This window comes from Hesperophylax consimilis, chromosome 1, assembly GCF_061612785.1.
Source record: "Hesperophylax consimilis isolate HC1 chromosome 1, BYU_Hcon_1.0, whole genome shotgun sequence".
Classification (NCBI taxonomy): domain Eukaryota; kingdom Metazoa; phylum Arthropoda; class Insecta; order Trichoptera; family Limnephilidae; genus Hesperophylax; species Hesperophylax consimilis.
In genome coordinates this window covers 8,767,524-8,790,903 of record NC_142836.1, presented here as the reverse complement: position 1 = coordinate 8,790,903, position 23,380 = coordinate 8,767,524, and the positions used below count along the sequence as shown (strand labels likewise).

Genomic DNA, 23,380 nt, shown 5'->3' with positions numbered 1-23,380 from the left:
AAATTGGAGGGGGGGGGGTTAAATAGAATCACCTAAACAAGTCGTCTCAACGTGGCCTAATCACAATTTGAAAATATCAAAAAAATCTAAAATACTTTACTTAATACTTTGTTTATGAAAAAAAATATATTTTCAATGGAGTTCCGCGAATTAAACACAAAAACAATTAACTATTTAAAAATTTAACAAACAAAAAACTAATGTTACAAAATATAAAATAAGTGTTAAGCCCCTAGAAAGGTGTTCCTGCACTTTTTTTTTTAATTAACTCAGATTTTCGTTTATACTGCAAAGATGAATGTGATACCAAAAATTTATAATGTATGAATTTTGTCATTTATTTTATGCATTTTGAAACGATTTTACCTTTAATTGATTGGTTCTTCCTAATTAGCACACAAGGGGATGTAACGCTACACGGCGAATCACCGTCACGCACGCATTGCATCAATCATCGTTTCATACATTTTAGCCCCTATTGTTTTGTTATTCCAACCCTACTCAAATATTTCATTACCTTGATGGAACCATGACGTCTCCTGGGGTGACCCAGACTTCTTCTTCCATCCATTATACATACGTATTCTTCGTTTACTCCTTTCTCCGTTCATCCTCTCTACATGTCCCCACTAACCAAGCGTCCGTGGTTTATTATCTTACTAACTGAATTTACACAGAGATTTTCGAAATCAGTTGTCCAAAGTCATTTCTCTTTTATTTTAAATGCCAAGTGTGCAAAATTTCATCAAGAACTATAAAGTTGTGCTTCAAGGGTTGGTAAAGGGGTTTTGTCGAATTCTCATACAGCCAGTCACTTATTTTGAAGATCAAGGGTAGATTTGCATACAAATCAATCATCCACACCGCACGCTACAGTCACTCTTCTTTACGTAAATAGATTCATTGCTCTAAAATTTGTAACATCGTCCTTGAGGTGAGTTTTCACAAAAACGGTGCTACGCAAACTAAGCAAATATTATTAGTTATTCATTGTCGTTGGATCGTATTATATTATTCTTCTGAAACCGTTTTCCATCTACTGTAAGTGCCGAAAGCATCGTCCGTGCTTTTCGAAATCTCAGTCAGCATTTTATATTTGTCTTTCTTTCCTTTCAAATCCTTGAATAGCAATTCGATTTGTGAGGCGAGTATGGGTACCGCCACCCTGGGAACCATTTATTGGATAACTAACACCCCTGTCATAGGTCATCCCAGGTGGTTTTCTACGTTTGGTGACTTAGCATGGATGGCTGTTTCATGGAGGTTTGTCTAGGTCTTGGCGGCGGATGCGTTTGCCCACCTGCTGTGTGGCGGGCCGGATCAGGAGAGACAGGTTGAGGGAGACCTTTCGACCTCTCCAGCAGGACATTCTCGACCCATCGTCTTGCACCGCAGTGGGAGGGATGGATTCATACGTCCGTCACTCCTGGACACATATACCCCCAGACCCTACCCACCTCTCGTACATTTTTCCTTCCCAAAACATTCTCTCCTTCCTTTCCCTAAAGATGACATGACAACAAAGATATATAAAAAAATCCTTCAGGGCCTCCCGTGGGGAGTTTATTTACAAAAATAAAATAATAACAATTCATGATCGCATTTATTAACTTATTAACGGATTTTAGATACACGTTGAGAGTGAGAACAACCCAATTATAAAAGCTCACTTAACATGATATGAATATCATACAGACAATTCTATTACATTAGGTTGGACATCAGAACTTTACGTTAGGTGAGAAGTGAATAATTCTTCTTTTTTTTATTTTTATTTTTTTTTATTAATTATACCCGCTAAACTGCTCAAGCAGTTTGTCAGCAGGTCAGTTTAACATAATATATTATCAAAGCATACAAAAAGCGAGAAATCACAATATTAAAATATATACAGAAGAATTTAAATAAGAACTTAAATAATCACAAAAACAGAGCCATATATAAAAAAGAAACAATAAAAAGAAACTTTTAACTTACTACAATACAAAATAATAAAATACAAAGACAGTCAGTTGTAACACAGGCAAATTACTCATATTCATATATATATATATATATATATATATATATATATAAAATATATACATATATATGCATAAGATTATAAACAATATCAGTATAAAAAAGCTTGATCTATTAACCATTTTTTAATTTTATTTTTTAATTCGGGGGTGCAATTTGATTGAATTTTTATGTCTATTGGAATCTTATTAAATATGGTAGGCACAAGATAAGAGAAAGTCCGTTGTCCGTATTTAATTATAATTTTCGGAATGGACATACCTTCATTTCTATTGAATCTTGTGTCATATGAATGATCTACTTTTTCTTTGTATATTGAATCTGACGTTATGTTTTGACATATAATTTTTAACCATAATATTCCTCGAACAGATAATACGTTAACTGACTCATATAATAATTTAATATCTCTTCTTTGTGCATAAATACGTTTGTTTACCAAAAGCTTAGTCATGGAGTTTTGAATTGATTGGATGTAACCTATATTTGTCTTGCAGGAGTTTCCCCATGACGTTATTCCGTATCTGATTGTAGATTCCGCTAGTGACAAATATATTATTTTTAACGTACTTATAGGCATAAAATATTTAATTTTGTAAATTCGCCCCGCAATAGCTCGTAGGCGTTTGCATATGTTGCTAACGTGTGTATTCCATTTCATGTGCGCATCTACAGTTATCCCCAAATATACATAAGTTTGTACCAGTTCAATGGTTCCACATTTACAGGACTGTGAAGAATTGTGTATACACTCAGATGTATGCGACTTTATTATAGGCGTGATGGTGTATTTGGCATGTGGAGATCGTATATGCATCAATTTAGTCTTTTTGGAATTTATTATTAGGCCGGCATCATGTGACCATTTCTGTAAAGAAAAGAAATCATGCTGCATGAGTTTTATTGCAATAGATAAATCTTCATGCGCAATGACTAGCGCCGTATCATCAGCATAAACGTAATGCTTAACAAAGGTGAAAATTTTATTCATGAGTGAAACAAATATTATGTATAATGTTGGCCCGAGAATTGACCCCTGCGGGACTCCTGTTGACATATATTTAGCTTTGCTGTAAGTTTGAAAGAGTTTCACTTTAATTTGTCGATTGGTTAAATAGTTTTTGAGAAGTTTTAGTAATTTTCCCCTAATTCCTATCGCCTCCAATATCTGTAATAGTTTTTTCGGATCAATAGTATCAAACGCTTTAGAGTTGTCTATGAATAATACAAGAATATGTTTTTTATCATTGAGTTCTTGATTTACGTAATTGGAAAAGTCCTGAAGTAAAATTTCTGTGCTTTTATTTTTTTGAAATCCGTATTGGTTTTGATCAATAATGGAGAAACTTTCTAGGTATTTTATTAAATTTACGGAGATGTATTTTTCTAGAATTTTTTCAATTGCTGGCAATATACTGATAGGTCTATAATTTTCCATTTCAGTGTGCTTTCCCCCTTTGTATATTGGCCTAATAATGCTACATTTAAGCTCATTCGGTATAACTGCTTGAGATAAGATTTTATTAATTAAATGAGTAATTATCGGACATAGAATAGTTATATGTTTTTTAATGTCGAACATTCTAATATTATCAATCCCTGGCGACTTGGAATTATTTAGTTGACTGACTATCCTGCGTATATCTTCACAGGTCGCTCTGGGCAAGTACATGCTATGCGGCAAATCAACGGGGGCTATGTTGGACGCTTTGTAGTCACATTTGTGTAACATCGAGCTATTCCATTATAGTTATGCTTTAATATGATCTTTATACGGTAAAAATAATATTCTCGATCCTTTTTCAATGGCTTTGGGATGTGACATTTCTGTAGGATATTGTTATTGTAAATCGATTTGGGTGAATTTCCCGTTTACTTTGTCTCGTTTCTAAACAACACTCATTATTATTACTCCTTGTATTATTCTTCATTTTACATTATATTTTATTAAAATTACTTTTACACTGAAATTGGACAATTAATCAAAACAATTATTTAAAACTCAGTGTGAATGTTCTTTCTTTAACTTTGAATCTAAAAATATTATAAGATATTTAAAATATTGTTTCTAAAGGCACAGCATTCAAATTTATTTCGGCAACCATTTTTAAAAACACAAGATACTATATGCTGGGATTATACCAAAAAATTGAATCGATAGTGTGTTTCTTTTGGAGGTCGTATGTGCTATATATTTTTATATAATTTCTTTGGTAGGGGTTATGTGCTATATATTTATATATCATTTCTTTGGGAGGGGGTATGTACTATATATTTTTTTATATAAAAATTTTAATATCCGTCAAAAATGCGTTATTTAATAGAATAGTATTTATTTCTGAATCGGTTTTGTGATAAAAGCAAACTAATTTATCATCACGCCCAGTCTTGACAAACACACTTCTTGCCTCATTCACAATCATGCGTCATCTTATACATACTCCGACATGTCCTAACTAAAGTATGTGGTTCACCTCATCGTTCCATGTTTTCCTCGGGCGTCCCAGACCTCTTTTACCATTCACATTCACGTTATATATTCTCGTTACACTCTTTTCTTTGTTTATTAGCTCTACATGCCCAGCGTCCCTCTCAAGCTGTATCAGACGCAAGTCCTTTACATTGACTGTAAATAGTGGGGTACTGGATCTTCTAGTCGGTGAGCTGCTTTAAGTTCAGGGCCTTTTCCGGTTGCTGTGATGTCGTGTATCCAAGGAGAGAGCAGTAGGTAGTCCAAGGAAGCGCAAGGTCAGAAGTCAAAGGCGGTGGTAGTGATTCCAGCGGGTGAAGCAGTCCAAAGTTGAAGCGGTCAGAGTAGATTTCAGAAGAGGGAGACTTGAGATCGCTTTACGCGCGGTATATATAGGAGTAGCGGGAGCGTGCCCACATCGTGTGCGCGCGTCTGAACCGCCCCACGTAAACGAGGTGCATTTTTGTGCAGCTTCGTGTGTTTTCATATGACTTTAATAGTCAATATTAAAATTATTTATTCAATAGTACTCTTTACCCCGCTTAATCTCATGAAAACTGTTTTTCCCTAGCATTTTTAATGTTTTATAATAAATTGTACAATATGAATCAATGGGTTCTCAGACCGACATTGGTGTGAGGAAATCCTTATGACTACTTAATATTAATGTTTACATATTTCAATATTACTTTACATCATAGACGCGAGTCCAGCCTTTCAACCTATATATTTTTATTAAGCATTATTGCGGCGAGACTCACGTAAATCTAACATTAATTTGCGCAATTATATATGAACAGAGAAATATTTATAGCTTTATCGTGGTTTGCGGTGATTGGCTGACCGCCGCCGTTCAGTGTTTGGCCTGGCTTCGCCTAGGCAAAGGAAAGGGGATGCGACGTAAATACTGTGTCCACGGCTTGCGTTGTGCCCAGTGCTCTCCAGCCGGGGAGGGGATACCATGTAAATACTGTGTCCGGGCGCGCGTTGTACTCAGTACTCGCCGGCTGGGGAGGGGATACGATGTAAATACTAGCTTTCCCATGGTCAGAAAGCTGCTTTGCGGCCTTTGGGTAGCATTGCGTTCGATACACAAGCCTTGCATTATTTGCAAATCTACGCATTTCTCACTCAATCATACGTTGTTTTACACACATTTGCCTCAGGGATCTCATTTCCACAGCATTCAGTCTACTTTCATTCTTCCTCAGATCATACATCAGGGTACGTATTGATAGGGAGTTTTTAAACAGGCCACCAGAAAACCACGGTGGGCGTCAATTGATATGGGATTTAACGTTAGGTGTTACTTGATAAGTGCTACATAGGTTGAGATGGTGTTGTAAACATGTTGATAATAATTATTAGCCTCGGGTGAGTGGCTTTCACGCCATTGCATGACCGCTATGCCATTCGCTAATTTCGAGTAGTCAAAACTACTCCAAACACGACTCGTGATTTTCAAGTCTCCACAAGAAGTGTCGGAAACGGAAAGCAACCATCTTCACTGCCCTGTGTAGCTCTTTCCTGGATCCGGTACTGCCAATAATTTAAAAAGAAAAACAATAAAAACCCCAATTCGCAATACGAATCGATCCTTCAATTACTTTAAGTTGAGGTCAAACAATTGCATGTTTATGAAATTAATTATTTCATAACGGTGTCCAACTATTTTTTTTGTTAGCGCTAATCGCTTTCAGTTCTCCATTAATGGAGTTACCTGCATTTACCCTTTTTTCTCTGTCAGCCTTTCCCCTTGAACCAGATCTGACCAATCAGGGAGGTATTTCACGACTGTCATATACCCAACCTTCTCCTTGTGTCTACAAATTTCCATTCACCTTACATCATTTTCCAAGTATGGTCCCGCTGCGACTCCTTGCAATAATAATTGTGTGGATTAAAAGTTCAACTTATTTAATATATTCAGTTAAATTAATTCTTAATTTTATTTTCTTTTTGTTTCAGGCATATACCCCCACTGGATTCGAGAAATACAGCGCAACCTACAACGTGACGGATTACAAAATCACCTTTTCGGTTTGGGACACTTCGGGTGAGGAAATCATTATTGCTACTCGTATCAATATTTCTAACGCAAGACATCAGTGCTCTTGTAGTGGTCTTTTAGGTATTACCATTAAGCCCATTGAACAGAGGGATTACGCGTAGAGTGAGAAATATGGACAGTGAACTGTATTATTTGATAAATAAGTGAAAATTATCTATATAACATTCAAAACAACATACTTTCTTTTGAAAGAAGTTTTCAAAATTAAAACACGTACCTGTTCAAATTCACAACTATTTTCTGTTTTTTTTTTGGTTACGTAGCTCCACACATATTTCCCCTCGGAGCCTAATTCATATTTGAGAATGCTGCAAGGAGGGTCCTTTTAGAAAAGGCAGAAGAGGAAGTTCTTGGAAGGAATAAGGTATGAGGGGTGTGTAGGAATCTGGGGGTCAGTGTATCTAGGAGTGACGGAAGTATGAATCCATCCTCTCTGCGGTGCAAGGAGATGTTCTGAGAGTCCTGCTGGAGAGGTAAAAGGTCTCCCTTAACCAGTCTCTCCCGATCTGGCATGCCGCGCAGTTTGTGGACAGACGCATACGCCGCCCGGACAAACCTCACCTCACATTATAAATTACGTACTGCTTACAAACTGCTTTGGTAGTTGAGCGGGTGCTTGTCATGAAGAATAAAATAATATATTTTAGCAGACAATTAATATTTTAACTCTGAACGACCTCCTCATTAAGAAAAAAAACTATTTCTAATTTATTAAAAATCTCTTTAAATTATTTGTAATTCCAGTAATAAACGGGATTGCAAGCATTACGAATAAATTAACAGGTTTCTTGATAAACTTTTAGTAAATTATCGCTTTTCATTTAAAACACTTGAGAATGGTGCGTTTTTATTTTAAGGCGATGCACTGCGTCGTGTAATATTTTAAATTGAGCCGCTATCAATAACAACCCTTACGTAGATGGCGATAAGGTTTAAATTCCCGCTTAACATCATCCGCCCGTTTTGATTTATGCAAGAAAAAAACATGGCCAAAAAGTGCCTTTTATTTTATTTTGTGGCTGTTCAGGCATAAATATTTTTTTTTTTTCGATCATTTTATAAATAACTTAATTTTCCACATTATTCAATAAAATCATAACCGAAAATGGGTTTGTAAGTAGGAGATTTTGAACTTTAAAGCAGTTTTGATAGGCCTTTACATTATTTTTTTCTGGGCTTATAAAAAGACTTATCTAAAAAATAGGCCAAAGGCCAAGATGTATTCTACTCGCAGTATTTAATTAAAGCATCTGAAACATTTCTAGGCGACCAAATTTTCAAACCAAAAACACATGATTTTGCATTATTACGTATGACATCGCCTTAAATATAAAATGTAATGAAACATAACTGATTTCAATTTTTTCATTTATCTGAAAACTAGAATATTGTTGGATACAACTTTATTCTGGGCTGAGACGTAAAGAGGTATCTTATTTATATCCATTCCTATCCCATCCGGCGTTCATCTAACAAAAAAAAAATAACTCAATCCCTTTCTAGTTAAATATATCTTCAACCAATCAATTGTTCCGGGCGAGTTAACAATCATTTCAATGTCCAACATAATACCCTTCTCAATAATGAAGTTATATCAAAATACAAGGAAACTATTCCGAAGTTACTCGGTTAGTTTTGTTATTTCGATGAATGTATTATTACTTGATTTTGTACCTGGTATTGTTCCCAGTGTTAATACAGCTACATCATTTTGTTCAACACTTGACCATAGATGATATTTTAGACAAAATGTTTTCATTTGTCAGCACATTTCGTTATCAGATTAAATTGGAGGTTTATGACGTGTTACGGTACCTCCTTGTTTAGCCACATTACACATCTCTGTCCTGATGATTTACACTGTAAGACTGTCCAATACGTTGGCTAAAAAAGAAAGCATTGCAACACGGCATACTACCCCAAAAATAAATAACGATAATACTTATCGCCGTAAAAACCTCAAATCATATCCTACAATTTAGATAAATCTTTAATATCTATGTATTTAGTTACTGTTTGCAATGGAAACATCGAATGACGATTGCTTAACCCTGATGAACAAGAAGAAAAAAAATTTCTTGATTTTGTGGAACCTCCTTGTGAAGGATATTTCTCATGGCGTCTATTTTTCCGCTAGTTTGCAGTCCTTGTTCCACCGACAAAAACCGTAAATATAATTACAGATCCCGTTTAGGCTGTTTTGTTCTGTTCGACTGGTGTCCATAATTATTATTTTTCTAACTTTGTTTGATATTAAAAAAATGAATAATAATTTTTATGGTAGGTTTTTACTCTTGCTAATAAAAAAATAACTCCTTTATGCCAAAAAATAATAAAAATCAGTTTTAAATATATCTATATTGGTAAGAACAAAAAAAATTATGCATTAAAATTTTTCAAACAATTTTTTTTATTTAATTAATATGGCTCCAACATCCATCTTGAATATATCTATTTAAGGTGTTATCGAGCCTTAATAATGGTGCATATCTGGAAACAAAAGTGCCGTAATGAAAGGGTTAACTACGTTCCGTTAACGCTATATTTGAGTAGAACAAACAAAACATACCATAGAATGATAGTACAGTACCTACAGATTCCTGCTAAATGCCTACAGTCACAGTACATTACAAAAGTTAATGTGAAATGTTCAAACTATAATAATTCAAACAAATTGACTTCTTAAACCAATTATTCAACTCTTCGCAACCCATAAATGTCCCGCCAATTAATTATGTGTAATGTTTATCCAGTCTGTTACCTATGATGTCTAATGGCTTATGATTAATTAAGCCGAAATTTCCAGAAGGAACCAACTAACCCTTGCGGTGCCGCGGGGGGCGCTTCTGCATAAACACTTATTCCAGCTTTTTATTTATCGCCCCCGTTTCCGTAATGGTCGATTAAAATAAATGTTTATAATTTGAAGGGTCATTCCCCAAAACTGCCTTTGAAATAATACTAGTCGAGGAACTTGGCACCCTTTTCTTCCAATAAAACGAAACATTTAGATTTAAGTCAGAGACACTAAAAAGAAACAAAGTGGTGAACTTTATGTATTTTATGTCGATATCGTTTTTCGTGTTTTGGGTAAAAAAGGCAAACGAAATTAGGTAGCAATGAAATGAAAATTTTAGGTAGAATATTTTCTGACCGAGTGTGTATCACTTAGTGATGTATAAATTCCCGGGAATTTATTTCTGGGGAATATTCCCGGGAACATTCCCGGGAATATTCCCCTGGACGGGGAATTTTGGGAATTTTGATTTTAACAACATAATACCTCAAAAATTATAATATTTATTAAATAAAATATACACACATATTTTTTTTTTTTTTTTTTTTTTTTTTTTTTTTTAATTGTACAACAGAACATTCGTTCCAGTTACAGTACAATTTTACAAACAGTATAATTTTACATCATATCAGCATTTGGGTAAGTGACTCTTCAATAATTGTTTTAGGTCGTTTAAAGAACAGTCATTTACATCCAAATTCTTTGCTAGTTCGTTCAACAGCACCACTCCCCTCGTCATGCTATGCTTTGCCAGGACGTCGGTTTTGCCTTTTGGTACTCTAAATAAGTCATGGTATCGACTTCGGCTGTAGTGGTCTGGTACATATAAATCATAGCATCCCAAGAGGAATGGGCTATCAATAAAATTGTTCCAAATTTTGAAAGATATAGTGGCTAGGCTTGCTTTCCGCCTAGTTTCCAGACTCACAGAATTGGTTTCCTCAAGTAAGTCGATATGGTGCATGAATCTGGGATAGGTTCCATGCGTCCGCATATAGACATACCTGAGGAATTTCTTCTGGATTTGCTCTATCATTTCAATGTACTTCTGGTGATACGGTGCCCAAACATCGCTCGCATACTCCAGCTTGCTTCTCAGTATGCCATAGAACAATGCTAACATAGCATCTTGGTTATTGAACTGCTTGCATGTCCTAATGACGAACCCAAGAAGTTTGTAGCAAGACTGAGTGAGCTGCGATATATGGCCAGAGAATTTCAGTTCGGGATCAAAGACGACACCGAGATCCTTTACGGAATTTACACGTGATAGTGTTTCGCCCTTTATCTTATAATCGTAAAGTATAGTGTTTAAAGAGCGAGTGTAAGACATAGTGACACATTTTTTTGTATTGAAATCTAATTTGTTTATCAACGACCATTCAGATAGTGCATCCAGATCAGCTTGCATTTTAAGACAGTCTTGTTGGGAGCTTATTTCCATTAGAATTTTAAGGTCATCTGCAAACAGTAGACATTTACTATTCTTAACATAGTTTTGGATGTCATTTATTAGTATTAGAAACAACAGCGGTCCGAGGTTAGACCCTTGAGGAATTCCAGATTTCGCTGAGAATTTTTTTGAATTATGTCCATTTACCGAAACAAATTGTTTTCTGGATTTTAAATATGATGAGAAAAAGTTTAGTGTTGGTAGGTCGAAGCCTAGTTTAAACATTTTCCTCAGTAAGATATCATGGTTAACACGGTCAAATGCTTTGGCAAAGTCGGTGTAAACTACATCTGTTTGGTGCCTTGAGTCTAAACCGGTGGCTACCAATCTCGAGAAAGTAAGCAGATTTGTGACTGTTGATTTCTTTGGAAGAAAACCGTGTTGATTTTCTCCAATGAATGGCATAATCTGGAGACTTAATTTGTCACAAATCATTTTTTCAAATAGTTTTGGTAGCACTGATAATACGGCTACCGGTCTGTAGTTTTTGACGTCTGTCTTGTCACCAGCCTTGAAAATGGGACTGACTCGGGTCAGTTTCCATATCTGGGGGAAAGTAGAAGTCAAAATACTGGTATTAAATATATGACAAAGAGCTTCACTTATCATTGGCGCTATGCTAATGATAGTACTGGAAGGTATTCCATCCGGCCCTGTAGCCTTGTCAGTCTTCAGTTTACGGATATAAGCTTCTACCTCTGTCGGGCTCGTTAATCTTAGGGAAATGTTACCTACGTTCCATGGGACCTCTGTTCGCGTAAAATCTGTACTAAGATTAGGGGTTTCACTATCATACACAGATTGAAAGTAGTCTGCAAATTTCTGACAGATAGATTCTGAGTCCGTTATAAATTTGTCTCCACTATTCAGGCCGTTATGTGACCTGGAGTTAGCTTTCTGTGATTTTATAAAATCCCAGAAGCATTTGACATTGTCTTTAATCCCGTCCTGAATTCTGTTTAAATATTGTCGTTTAGTTATGACAATATCTTTTTTGAGCTCGGATCGCATCGCAGAAAACAATAAGTAGTCTGATTGCTTTTTGTGTACTCTATATTTTCTGCGATGCGCTTCCTTGATTTTTATTTTGTCAATAATTGATTTTGTGAACCATACCGGGTAGGTTGCACTCACATTTATTGACTTCTTAATTGGAACACATAAATCAAAAACACTTGTTAAAACATTATAAAAATACTCTACCGCAACATCAACAGAATGTATACTTTTAAGAAATTTCCAGTCAAAATGTGACAGAATGTTTTGACACAGTTCTATATTAGCACGTTTAAAGTTATATTGCGAGTAGCAGTTGATATTGTGTGTAGACGAGGCGGGGCGGGCGCGGGCGCGGTGATGTTTGTGGCCGTTGCTATGTGATGGTGCGGCTCGCGTTAGACGCGCCGCGACGGCCAGTGTTGGATGATGATGGTCTTCCTTGACTAGCGGCTCTTCGCTTCTAGTCACTTCACACAGGGACAAGTTACTTAGGACGAGGTCCAGGATATTGTCATAACGGTTTAATACTTCACTGTGCTGAGTTAATCCATTTGAACCACAAAAATATTTAAAGTCGTTTAACACGTCCTCAGGTTTATTATGTAGGTTAAAATCACCCAGTATAATAATATTTTTATTCAATAATAAATTTGATTTAGTATCTAGATGCTCATAGAAGTTGCGTCTAATTTCAGTATCGTCTGAGCAATAAAAATACGTAACACATATGACTACGGTAAAGTTAGATTTAACTACCTTTACCCATAGATGCTCGCCGTCTGTTTCTAGTTCCTTTAAGCGCATCGATGCAAGTGGTTTGCGGACAGCAAGAAGTACCCCTCCCCCTCGCTGCCCGTCTCGATCACGCCGATGTACTGTATACTGATCGGTAAACAGTTCCTTGTCAAAAACAGAGGTTTGCAACCATGTTTCTGTCAAAGCAATTACTTCTGAATTTTGTGAGATAACGTTTCTTGAAAATTCATCTATTTTCGTGTTTAGGCCACGAACATTTTGATATTTTAATTCTAGTATCGCCATTAAGTCGGCACGCTTTTTCCTAGGAATTTATATTTTGAAATTGAAATTCCTGCCGGCCAATTTGCTGCGTTTAAGAATGTGTCTTCTTTGTCTTGAGGAACGCCAATTTTAAAGGAACTGTAGTTCCCTTTCGCATTCAATTTGACAATTTCAAAATCTATGTTTGCTTCTATAGACCTAAGAAAGGTATTTATATGCGCAATTTCGGTGTTCTGGCTAAAACGCCAAGCGTGAATGTAGAATTTACGTTCGACGGCGCGTAAAGAGGTGTCTTTCCTAGTACCCGTTATTGGTCGCGTGCGTTTCCGAGGTTTGCGGGCTTGTGTTTTCCAGTCTCCTTGGTCTTCCGGGTCGAGAGAAGGACGGTTTGGTTCTTCTTGATGTTGCGCAGCAGGCACCACTTTCCTCTTTCTCGGTTTTCTGTTTTTCTTCGGTTTTTCCGTTTCTTCAGGTTTATCTTCACCGTTGTGAAATATTTCGACAACCTCCGGAATTTTCGATGGTGTCGGGATATTGTCCGCAGGTAGGGCGGGCGGGGCGGGTGGGGCACCCGGATCGCTGGTTGCGCGCCCCTCCGTACGGTATGCCGCCTCTAGTGCTACTATCTTCGCCGATAGATGGGCGAAGGTAGAATTTTGAGTGACAATAATATTGGATTGCTCACCAATTTTGATGTTGAGCTCCTTTATATGACTTTTAAGTCCTCCTATTTGTTCCGTGAGGTCCTTTAGGGCCGTGGTAATTGTTTCCCAAGCTTGGGATGATCTGGTCGCCATATCAGATAGTTGCGATGCAGAGCACAGTCCGACACGTCCGACTCGAATTACGACAGTTACTGTTTTTTCAGAGCAGGATAGATCCATAAAAACTATTCCCATATATATAGGAATAGGGTCCAAGAGAAAAATAACAAAAAAACACCGATCAAAATTATTTTAAAGTGAATAGTATCTCTATATAATTGTATACTGTACAGTATTAGTAGCCTATATACACTTTATGCTATTCAACGGTACATATAAAAAATCAATCGTAAAACTGTAAAAATGACACAACTTCACAGATCGTTACTGTTCATTTGATGATACCTATTGGAAACTGACACTATCAACTTCGCTTCCACTTTCACCTTCATATTCTTCTTCTTCTTCATCCGACCCGGATGAAGTTGTTGCCGACTCAGGATTATCTACGTTTTCTTCTTCCTCAGCACGTTTGCGAGTACCAGATAGGTTTGAAACGTTATGATGCGAATCAATCTGCTCATCCGTGGAAGAAAGGGTTTTCTTGGGAGCAACTTGAGAGCCTCTTTCAGAGGAAAGAAGTTTCCAATTGTGTGCCACAAATGTTATTTTCCCTGCTCTTTGAGTTGTTAGACGATTCCTCCGTGTTGTATGAATGCGAATAAACGTGCTAAAAGATCTCTCAGTGGCTGCTGAAGTAATGGGAGCAGTCAATATTCTTATGGCAACCTGTGACAAATCAGAACATCCGCACATCCCCTTCCACCAGGTCACTGGCGTGATTTTATCGACACACTTCCATAGGAATGCCTTGCTCCATGATTCTTCTTTAGTCCTATAATTTGACGGCCGGCATAGTCCAGTGGTAACGCATTGGACTGCCATTCCGAAGGTCGCGGGTTCGAACCCGGCGTGCGCAAATAATTTTTATTTGATTGATTTGTGTTATTTCACAATTAATTAATTAAAATAATATATAGTATATTTGCGGCACGTTCCAGAGTGGAAGATACTACCAGTATCGCCCTGGTGTAAGACCACCATTCAGAATTGAAACGTTGCTCCAAATGGCTTTAGCCGTGTTTAGTGACTAGATCTGAATAGCCAGGTACTTCCCCACCTTCCTCTTTCCCTTCCCCACTTACCTTCAGCCTCACAACATCCCCCAATTGGGGATGCCATAGTCTCACTGGCTCCAGACGGGAGCAGTTGGGACTCTTGTGAGGTATTCACTATAAAAAATAAATAAATAAAAAATAATTGGCTAAATCAACAAGAACATTTGCACTATCAACAGCCTCCATCCGACTTGCTATTTGGTCAATGAATTCAAGTGCTTCAAGTTGCTGTGCGTGGCTTAGCAGATGTCCTTGGGAACCTGGATCTAGTAGGGCAGCAGCCAGATGTATTGGAGCATCGAATCAGATGTTAAATCTTCAATTAATAACATGAAACATACACATTCACTTGGGCCAGACTTTCTTCCAGTATTTTTTTAAAAAGGATGTGTTGAATTTTTAAAAATGCCACTAAGTTTTATATTCAATCTATCTTTAGATACTGGTATATTTCCTGATTCCTGGAAAGTCTCAAAAATTTGTCCCATTTTCAAAAGTGGATCAAAGACATCTGTCGAAAATTTCAGGCCAGTGGCAATACTTTCCGCCCCGGCTAAGTTATTCGAATCGATAATTCATAAACATGTGCTGTTTCAAGTAGAGCCTTTCTTAATATCGGAACAGCATGGGTTTAGAAAAGGTCGATCAACAGATACTAACCTACTGGTACTCACAGATTATGTTTCCAAATCTTTAGATAAGGGCTACCAAGTAGATTGCTCATATAATGATTTCTCGAAGGCATTTGATACCGTAAACCATGACATATTATTAAATAAATTGTCAACTATAGGTTTTTCTTTACGGTTTCTCATATTCTTTGCAAGCTATTTTACTGGAAGAAAGCAATTTGTATCTCATGGAATATTCATGTCAAAATTATTCCTTGTATTCTCAGGCGTTCCACAGGGCTCTAATTTAGGACCGCTCCTCTTTCTAATTTTTATTAACGATATTACAGAAAATATTCTGCATTCCAGGTCACTTCTTTTTGCTGATGACCTAAAACTATTCTTGGAAATTAAAACTTTAGAAGACTGCATTCGACTCCAATCGGACATTAATAGAATTGTTGACTGGAGTAAACGGAATCGGATCGAATTCAATATTTCTAAATGTTTCATTCTTTCTTTCACAAGGGCACGTCATACTTGGTTTTACCGGTATACCATGAATGCCCGAAGTTTAAAACGTGTCTCCACTATGAAAGATCTTGGCATCATGTTTGATAGTAGGCTGACATTTCATGCTCATATCGAAATGACGTGTAGTGCTTCACTGAAAATGCTGGGCTTCGTCCTACGCACAGCGATGAATTTTAGAGACACCCGGGTTCTCCAAGTGCTATACATTGCGTTGGTTAGGAGTAGGCTTGAGAGTGGGTCGGTGGTTTGGAGCCCACATCAGGTGAAGTATTCCCTCATGTTGGAGAGAGTGCAGAAGAAATTTCTGAGATTCCTCTACCTGAGGGAGTATGGCTACTACCCGTGGCTCTATCCTACTGACTTTCTCTTGGGCATGCTCGGTATGAACCATCTACGGGTCAGAAGAGATGTGCATATTGTATCACACTTCTTCAAACTGATTCGTGGATGGTTAGTAAATCCGACTATCATGGAGAGTATTAGTCTCTATGTTCCTGATGGTTATCTCCGTCACCGACAGCATAGACTGTTTTATCTCCCGGCCTGCAGGACTAACTTGCCAATGGTCATGCCGGTGGGGAGAGCAGTCTTGCTGTTGAACAGAATTAATTCGGATATCGACATATTTAGCATCGGTGAAGCTGCCTTTAAAAGGCAAGCTCTATTGATGCTGGTATAGTTTATACACCGCTAACTATTATGTAATACCATTTTACAAATATACTTAAAAACGAAATAAAATGTAATTTTGTAATGTTTTTAAAGGAATAAACAAATTGAATTGAATTGAATTGAATTGAATTGAAAAATTGAATTGAAATAGCAAATTCTTTGCGCTGCGCCGCCTTTTCCAGTATTTGCTTCTCTTCGGCATGTGACAGTAGAGACACTGGAAGAGTTTTACTTAGACTGCTCTCAATATCCTCAAAAGGATACAATGCTTTGTGTGTTAGTGGATCGTCTCCCTCTAGCTGTGTAATCCAGGAAACAATCGGTCGCAGAACATCGGCTAATGATGTCACTCTTGTCCAGTAAACATCATCGTCCAACAGGCTGTTCTTCATATCACGAGGTAAAGATGAGGCAGCTTCGTTTACTGCAAATGTTTGCAGGCTTACTTTACATGCTAACACTCAATAAAGCATCCAAGAGAAGTGTAGAAACCATTTTCTTAAAAATAAAATAAATTCCCCGTTTTCGGGAATTTATTTCAGGTCGGGGAATATTCCCGGGAATATTCCTGTTCCCGGGAATATTCCCCGGGGAATATTCCCGGGTCTACATCACTAGTATCACTAGAGTTTTAGAAACTAGTTTTTTTGCATTACTGGCAATCTTTGCCGTATTGCCGCACTGATCGCATGAGCACGATGGAGCTCATTCATAATCCACAACAGCCGATAATCATCAAACATGCTAATTTCGGTTGTTGATTTGTATTTATTATTTAGTTATTGTATCTTTGATTCAATGAACTCAGATTTATTTTGAATTTAAGTTATTTTTAAAATTAGAGCTGATTTTATGCGGAATTCAGACAAGCGATAGCGTTCATACTAAAGTGCATAATATTTTAACAGAAAACTATTTTAGTAATAATTTGTTAAATTGGAACACATCGTTTGTTTGCCTCAACAGCGATATAAATAAAACATTAAAAATATCAATATAATGACTTATTTGATCATAACTAACAATTTCCACTTACCTTTTTACTAGTAGGACAACATGCCCGAACTACTAAAAGTTGACCCGAGACAATATTATTACAATAACTAAAAATATTCAAAACTAGTTTTCGGAAAATTTGCTTATTTTGAATTGTGACATTATTTATTTATTTAACACACTCGGTATAAATATACCATAAACAATAATTACATGTCACAGAATACAAGCGTAATCAAACACTAACAATAATTAAAAAAAAAAAAACAATTAACTGCTGTATTTGATCATAAAGTGCATACAAAATATTATAGAGTAATATAACAAGTATGAGTAAACTTTATTTAGTAGAGGTATGACAGTATAGCCTTTTTATACATAGCTTCTGTGTAGTTAAACAGATCCGCTACATCTGCATACCTATTACTAACTTTGTTATCTAGGTACAAGCGAGTGTTTGAAATGCTCAGTCCTGGAATTGTTACATTTAAATAGGATTTTTGAACGAATAGCTCTTGTACATATATATATATATATATATATATATAAAAATAAGACCATCCGGGAATTTTTCACGGGTTTATAATGCTAGAATAATATATTCATTGAAAAAAACTTCCTAAGATTAAAATTCGAACTTTAAATTATGCAACAATGCATCCGTGTAATTAGCCATTAGGTGTTTAGTAGAGAAGTCGTACTGCTCTTATGATGATGGCTGGATTGTGTCCGTAACGTAGTCAATAAAGCGGGTTTAATTTATATTGATTTGAGTACCTACAGCTAATTTTCAAAAGTTGGTTATTCTCTGGACACCATTCCTGAAACAAATAAATTTAGCCTGCTGCTTCAGTATTTTTAGTATCTTCGCTTATTTTCCATAAAAATTAGCAATGGGGATTTAACGTAACAATCCTAATTTTCATTCATGGCTGTATTCATTGCACACCAGTTTATTTCCTGAAAGTATTCATCTTCATTTGTCACTCCTAATATCTTCGATATTAAAACGTTCCGAGGCCATGAACGTAAAGAATAAGGCTTTTTTTAATTTGATTTTTTCGCTAACTTTCTTTGCGATGTTAAATGGGCTTGCTCCCACAATATCAAGAAAATTTTATGAAAATATTTTTTTGTTGCAAATACATTTTGCGTCACTCTCTGAAAAATTGCGGCCATATTCTCTCATCGGAAAAAACTCAACATCGTTTCCTCTTACTAATGAACTTTTTTTACATTCGCTCTATATTGGAGCCTGAAAAAATAATTTCCCTCAGTACCTATATGCCATCTTTGGGGATGCTATGTGGAGGAAATGAAGGTGACGAAGTTTTGCGAAGGAATAGGAATATATGGGTAGGAATCTGGGGATCATGTCTAGGATTGACGTACGTTTGAATCCATTCCTCCCACTGCGGTGCAAAGCGATGGGTCGAGAGAGTTCTGCTAGAGAGGTTGACAGGTCTCCTTTAACCACTTTCTCCCGAACCGGCCCGCTACGCGGTAAGTGACAAACAAAACTTGGACAAACCTCACCCTATGAACCCCGGAACTCCTGCTAAGTCACCAAAAGTAGTAAATCACTTGGGGTTACCAATCCAGAGGTATTGGTTATCCACTAAATGGTTCCGGGGCGGCGGTACCCTTACCGTCCTTCCAAAATGAGCATCTATGGCTATTGGAATATTCCACGGACATTATTACTATTATATGCATTGGAGTATATATATATTAAAAAATACTCCATGGCAATAGGTAAAATCCGACTTCATCGTCATTTATGCCGTACACACAATTTATTCGTGAGGTATTTCAGTACAAATTTCCTATCATATATAGTTTTTTAATGGGTTGCTTTGGACGTCGAAATAGGACAGAGATGATGGAACCTAACCTAAATCTAGCAAGAATAGAGCCAAGACATATTTGTGTAGCATTATATCCTTTGTACATACCTTCGAATCATGCGAAAAATCAAACAATCCGAAAGAAAGATTTAAAAAAAATCTTCGTTACTACTTTCATAAAATAGCTATTGAAATAATTCTTCTTGCTGTAACCCGTTTGCTTAGAATTTTTATTTATTTTTATAAACGTATAATCATAATGGCTGCATGATGAATACATAGCCTGTCCATTAGCACAATAGCAATCAAAACACAATTAAGTTAATGAGAATGCAAGTAATTAGCGCGTATCGTGTGTAGGCACACTAACTACAATCGCTGTCCATAGAAGTATCAATTGCACTATATTACCATAGCTTTGTTTATGGGATGTGGATGCTGTCAGTTTCATTACGCTAAAATAGTCTAAAGCATCTAAAATGGCGGCAGTTTTGCTAAATTAAAATCTACAGCAAAGCAAAGATAAAATGCTTATTGTGTTTACACCCGTGGTCTATTTGCGTACCTTGTCTAAAACGGGCATTACTCCATTTAAAATTTGCTGGAAAGGTATCTAAAGGTACACAAATTTCACTTCTGAAAAAACTAATTAAATTTTTTGAATTAAAATCTCCTACGCAAAATGTAGCTACGAAGGTAAAAATAAAGTACTCGTTTTCGTGGGCGTAGGTCTAGGAATGTACTTAGATGGAGTACCTATAATTATTGCGATAGAAGGCTACAGAACTATCTCAGTCTTACGCCATATCTCCGCAGGGGTACGCAGATATGAAAGAACACCGCTCACAACCTTTGCTTCATTGACTTGACTACATGTTCGACTCAATCGTGCGATGCTTGTCTCTTGTTTGACGTCGATCTGTAGATTTTTTTTTATATTAACTCTACACAAGAGGCCCTGAAGAAAATAATTTCCCTCAGGGCCTATTTCATCTTTGGGGATGCTGTGTGGAGGGTTTTTTTTGTGGAGAGGAAAGGGTGAACATGGGTCTTGAAGAGTCCCATGTTGTAGGAGGGAGGAAACACAGAGGCCGGCAGCTCGTTCCACAGCCGAGCTGTTGAACTTAAGAACGAATCGTAGAAGCGACCCGTTCTCATGTGACAAATGTCAACCGTGTACAAATGTTGGGCGCGCGTTTGGCGTGTATCCCGACTACGCACCGGTGCCGAAGGGATTATTGACGCTAGTTCCTCAGAGCATCTTCCATTGTAATACCGATAGAACAAGGACAGCATACCTACCTGACGCCTGTGCTCTAAAGATTGCAGTCCGTTTGTTAAGATTGGGGAATCTATCAAACGGACCGCCCGTTTCTGCACAGAGTCAAGGGTTTTTTTCAGGTATTTTGGGGCTCCGGACCAGAGATGGCTGCCAAATTCGACAGTAGGGCGCACTTGCGATTTGTACAGGGTCAGCAGTTGTGTACTATTAAAGTATCTGCGGGCCCTGTACAGTACGCCCAGCTTCTGAGAGGCCAACTTTACTCTGGCTTCGATGGAGCCCCCGTACCTGAGCTGGTCACTTATAGTTACACCAAGCATATCAATGGAAGGCCTGTTCGGAAGATTGCTTCCGTTGAAGGAGACTAGATTATCATTTGGATCTCTTTTAGACGTAATCAGACAGGATTGGGTCTTTGAAACATTAAATTCGACGAGATTATTTTTACCCCAGGAGGAAATACTCTCGAGATAACCGTCCATTCTCTGCTTCAAAGCCCTCCGAGCCGTTGGAGTTTGTGTGCCCTTTGGGGGCTTGTCAAACAAAAAGCTATCATGAACTGTACTGTCATCCGCGTAACAATGAATCGGTGCACATGTCAAAAGGTCATTGATGTGCAACAAAAACAAAGTCGGAGACAGAACCGATCCCTGTGAATCCCAGATGAATTTTTATGCCCAAGGAATTATTTAATGACGTGCAATACAAAAGAAAATGTTTTCTTCCGTTAAAAATATATTGGATTTCGTTTGAAAGCATACAATCTGTATACAAATTGTCTAGAGTCTGGAAGTTGCAAAACATGAGTGTGCATTTCTTTGAATACATTTTTTTAGAAATTCAATGTCTACTCTATCGATGATTTTAATAAATGCAAAGTTTTATAAATAATAACGCTTATTTTCTGATGATTCTCCTTTGTGTACTGCCGGTTATGAAATTGTAGATGTTGAATACATTTTAAGTTCATTGAATGTGAAGAATAAATGTTAAGAGGAAACTTTAAGCCAAAAATGTGTATATTCTTGGTAAACCTTATATTGTAGGTAATAGGCATTAAAATCGCTTGACAAACAGATTCTAGAAACGTTCGATTTCAAGCACAAAACTGCTTTTTATTTATTTCGTAAATTATTTTATAAGTAAGCAAAAAATGTAGTCAAGTGAAACTGTCACTGATAATCTTAGCTATAATACTGTATTTTTTTAAGTTATTTCCTTTACGTGTTCATACATTTCTATTGAAAAAAAAAATTTTTTTAGTAGTTTACATTTATATATTTTATTGAGAATTTTTTATTTATTTGTATTCTACTCAAGCGAAACAATAGGAAAACCTTCAATTTATCTGAAGCATATTTTTTGGTGTTCATAATTTACACCAATTCTTTATAACGTTTAATCAAAATAGTGATTAAGCATTTAGCTTCGCCTTAAACCAAATTTGCAAATTAATAATTAATGGCTTCAATTAAATTACTGAAGACGTGCCCTGATATTAGCCATACTCCTGTAAGAGGTCTGTTGGAGAAGTCGATGATCGAAATTCGATTACTGTGCTACGAAATGAAATATTTTGATATTAGGTGATTTTTAAATCGGGGAGCAATTGATAATCGCGGAAATCTGTATAATTTCTGGTTACTTTTTTATAATTTTTTTAACTTGGATACAATGTGCACTAAAAACAAAAAACAAAATAAAAAGCTAAAAAAAACAGCAACACTAATAAACTTCTTCTCAATAACTAAATAAATAACTCCCTCTCCCTTATAAAAAATATGAAAATAACTCTTTAAATAAAAAATATAATTACATAGTTATGAAAATTTTATGTTATGTTATCAATTATGTTTGTATTTCGAAATGTTATGTTATCAATTATGTTTATATTTCGAAATGTTATGTTATCAATTATGTTTATATTTCGAAATGTTATGTTATCAATTGTGTTTATATTTCGAACTGTTATGTTATCAATTATGTTTACATTTCGAACAAATAAATTTTTACAATTTTTTTTTTATGACCCTTAGAAAATAATTATCACATTAATTGTTTTCTAGTTATATTTAAATATATTTTCGGTTGAATTGAGACGATATTTTTAGAGAGTGAAATATGTTTTATAAATATTTAAATTCCTTAATGATTATAAAAGTTTCATGGCTCTCCACTAGCAAGCTGGAGGTCGCAGTTTCGAATCCCGGTGTGCACAAGCAAATTGTATGTGATTAATTTGTGCTATTTCACAAATTACTCATTTAAAATAATATGTTGTATATTTTCGACACGGTCCAGAGTGGAAGATACTCTCAGTATCGCCCTGGTGGTAAGACCACTATTCAGAATTGAAACGCGTGTTTAGCCAGGTATTTCCCGATCTTCCTCTCTCCCCATCTCATTCCCCTCCCCACTACCTTGAGCCTCACGACATATCCCAATTGGGAGTGCCATAATCTCACTGGCTCCCGACAGTTGGGAGCAGTTTAGACTCTTTTGCGGTTTCACACATAAATATAAACTGAATGCACAATTTTTGTGAATTGGCGTATTATTGTAATAAGCCTATAAAAAATCATCAAAATCTCAACCCACTTCCAAATGTGACATTGATCACCAATTTTTTTTTTATTCCACGGGCTAATAATATCTATTTTTTCAATAGTTATATTTGAATGTAGAATATGTGCAATACTTACAAGAATACAAAAGTAAATTAGT

At 36.3% G+C, this 23,380-nt stretch overlaps 1 protein-coding gene across 1 annotated transcript in view; it reads left to right on the top strand.

The window, feature by feature from the left end:
• LOC149426231 (ras-like GTP-binding protein rhoA) overlaps positions 1 to 23,380 on the top strand; it is a 636,906-nt gene that overhangs the window by 570,729 nt on the left and 42,797 nt on the right. The window contains exon 3 of the mRNA XM_089636151.1: positions 6,461 to 6,548. Coding sequence (XP_089492277.1) covers positions 6,461 to 6,548 — 88 coding nt within the window. The remainder of the gene's footprint in view (positions 1 to 6,460; positions 6,549 to 23,380) is intronic.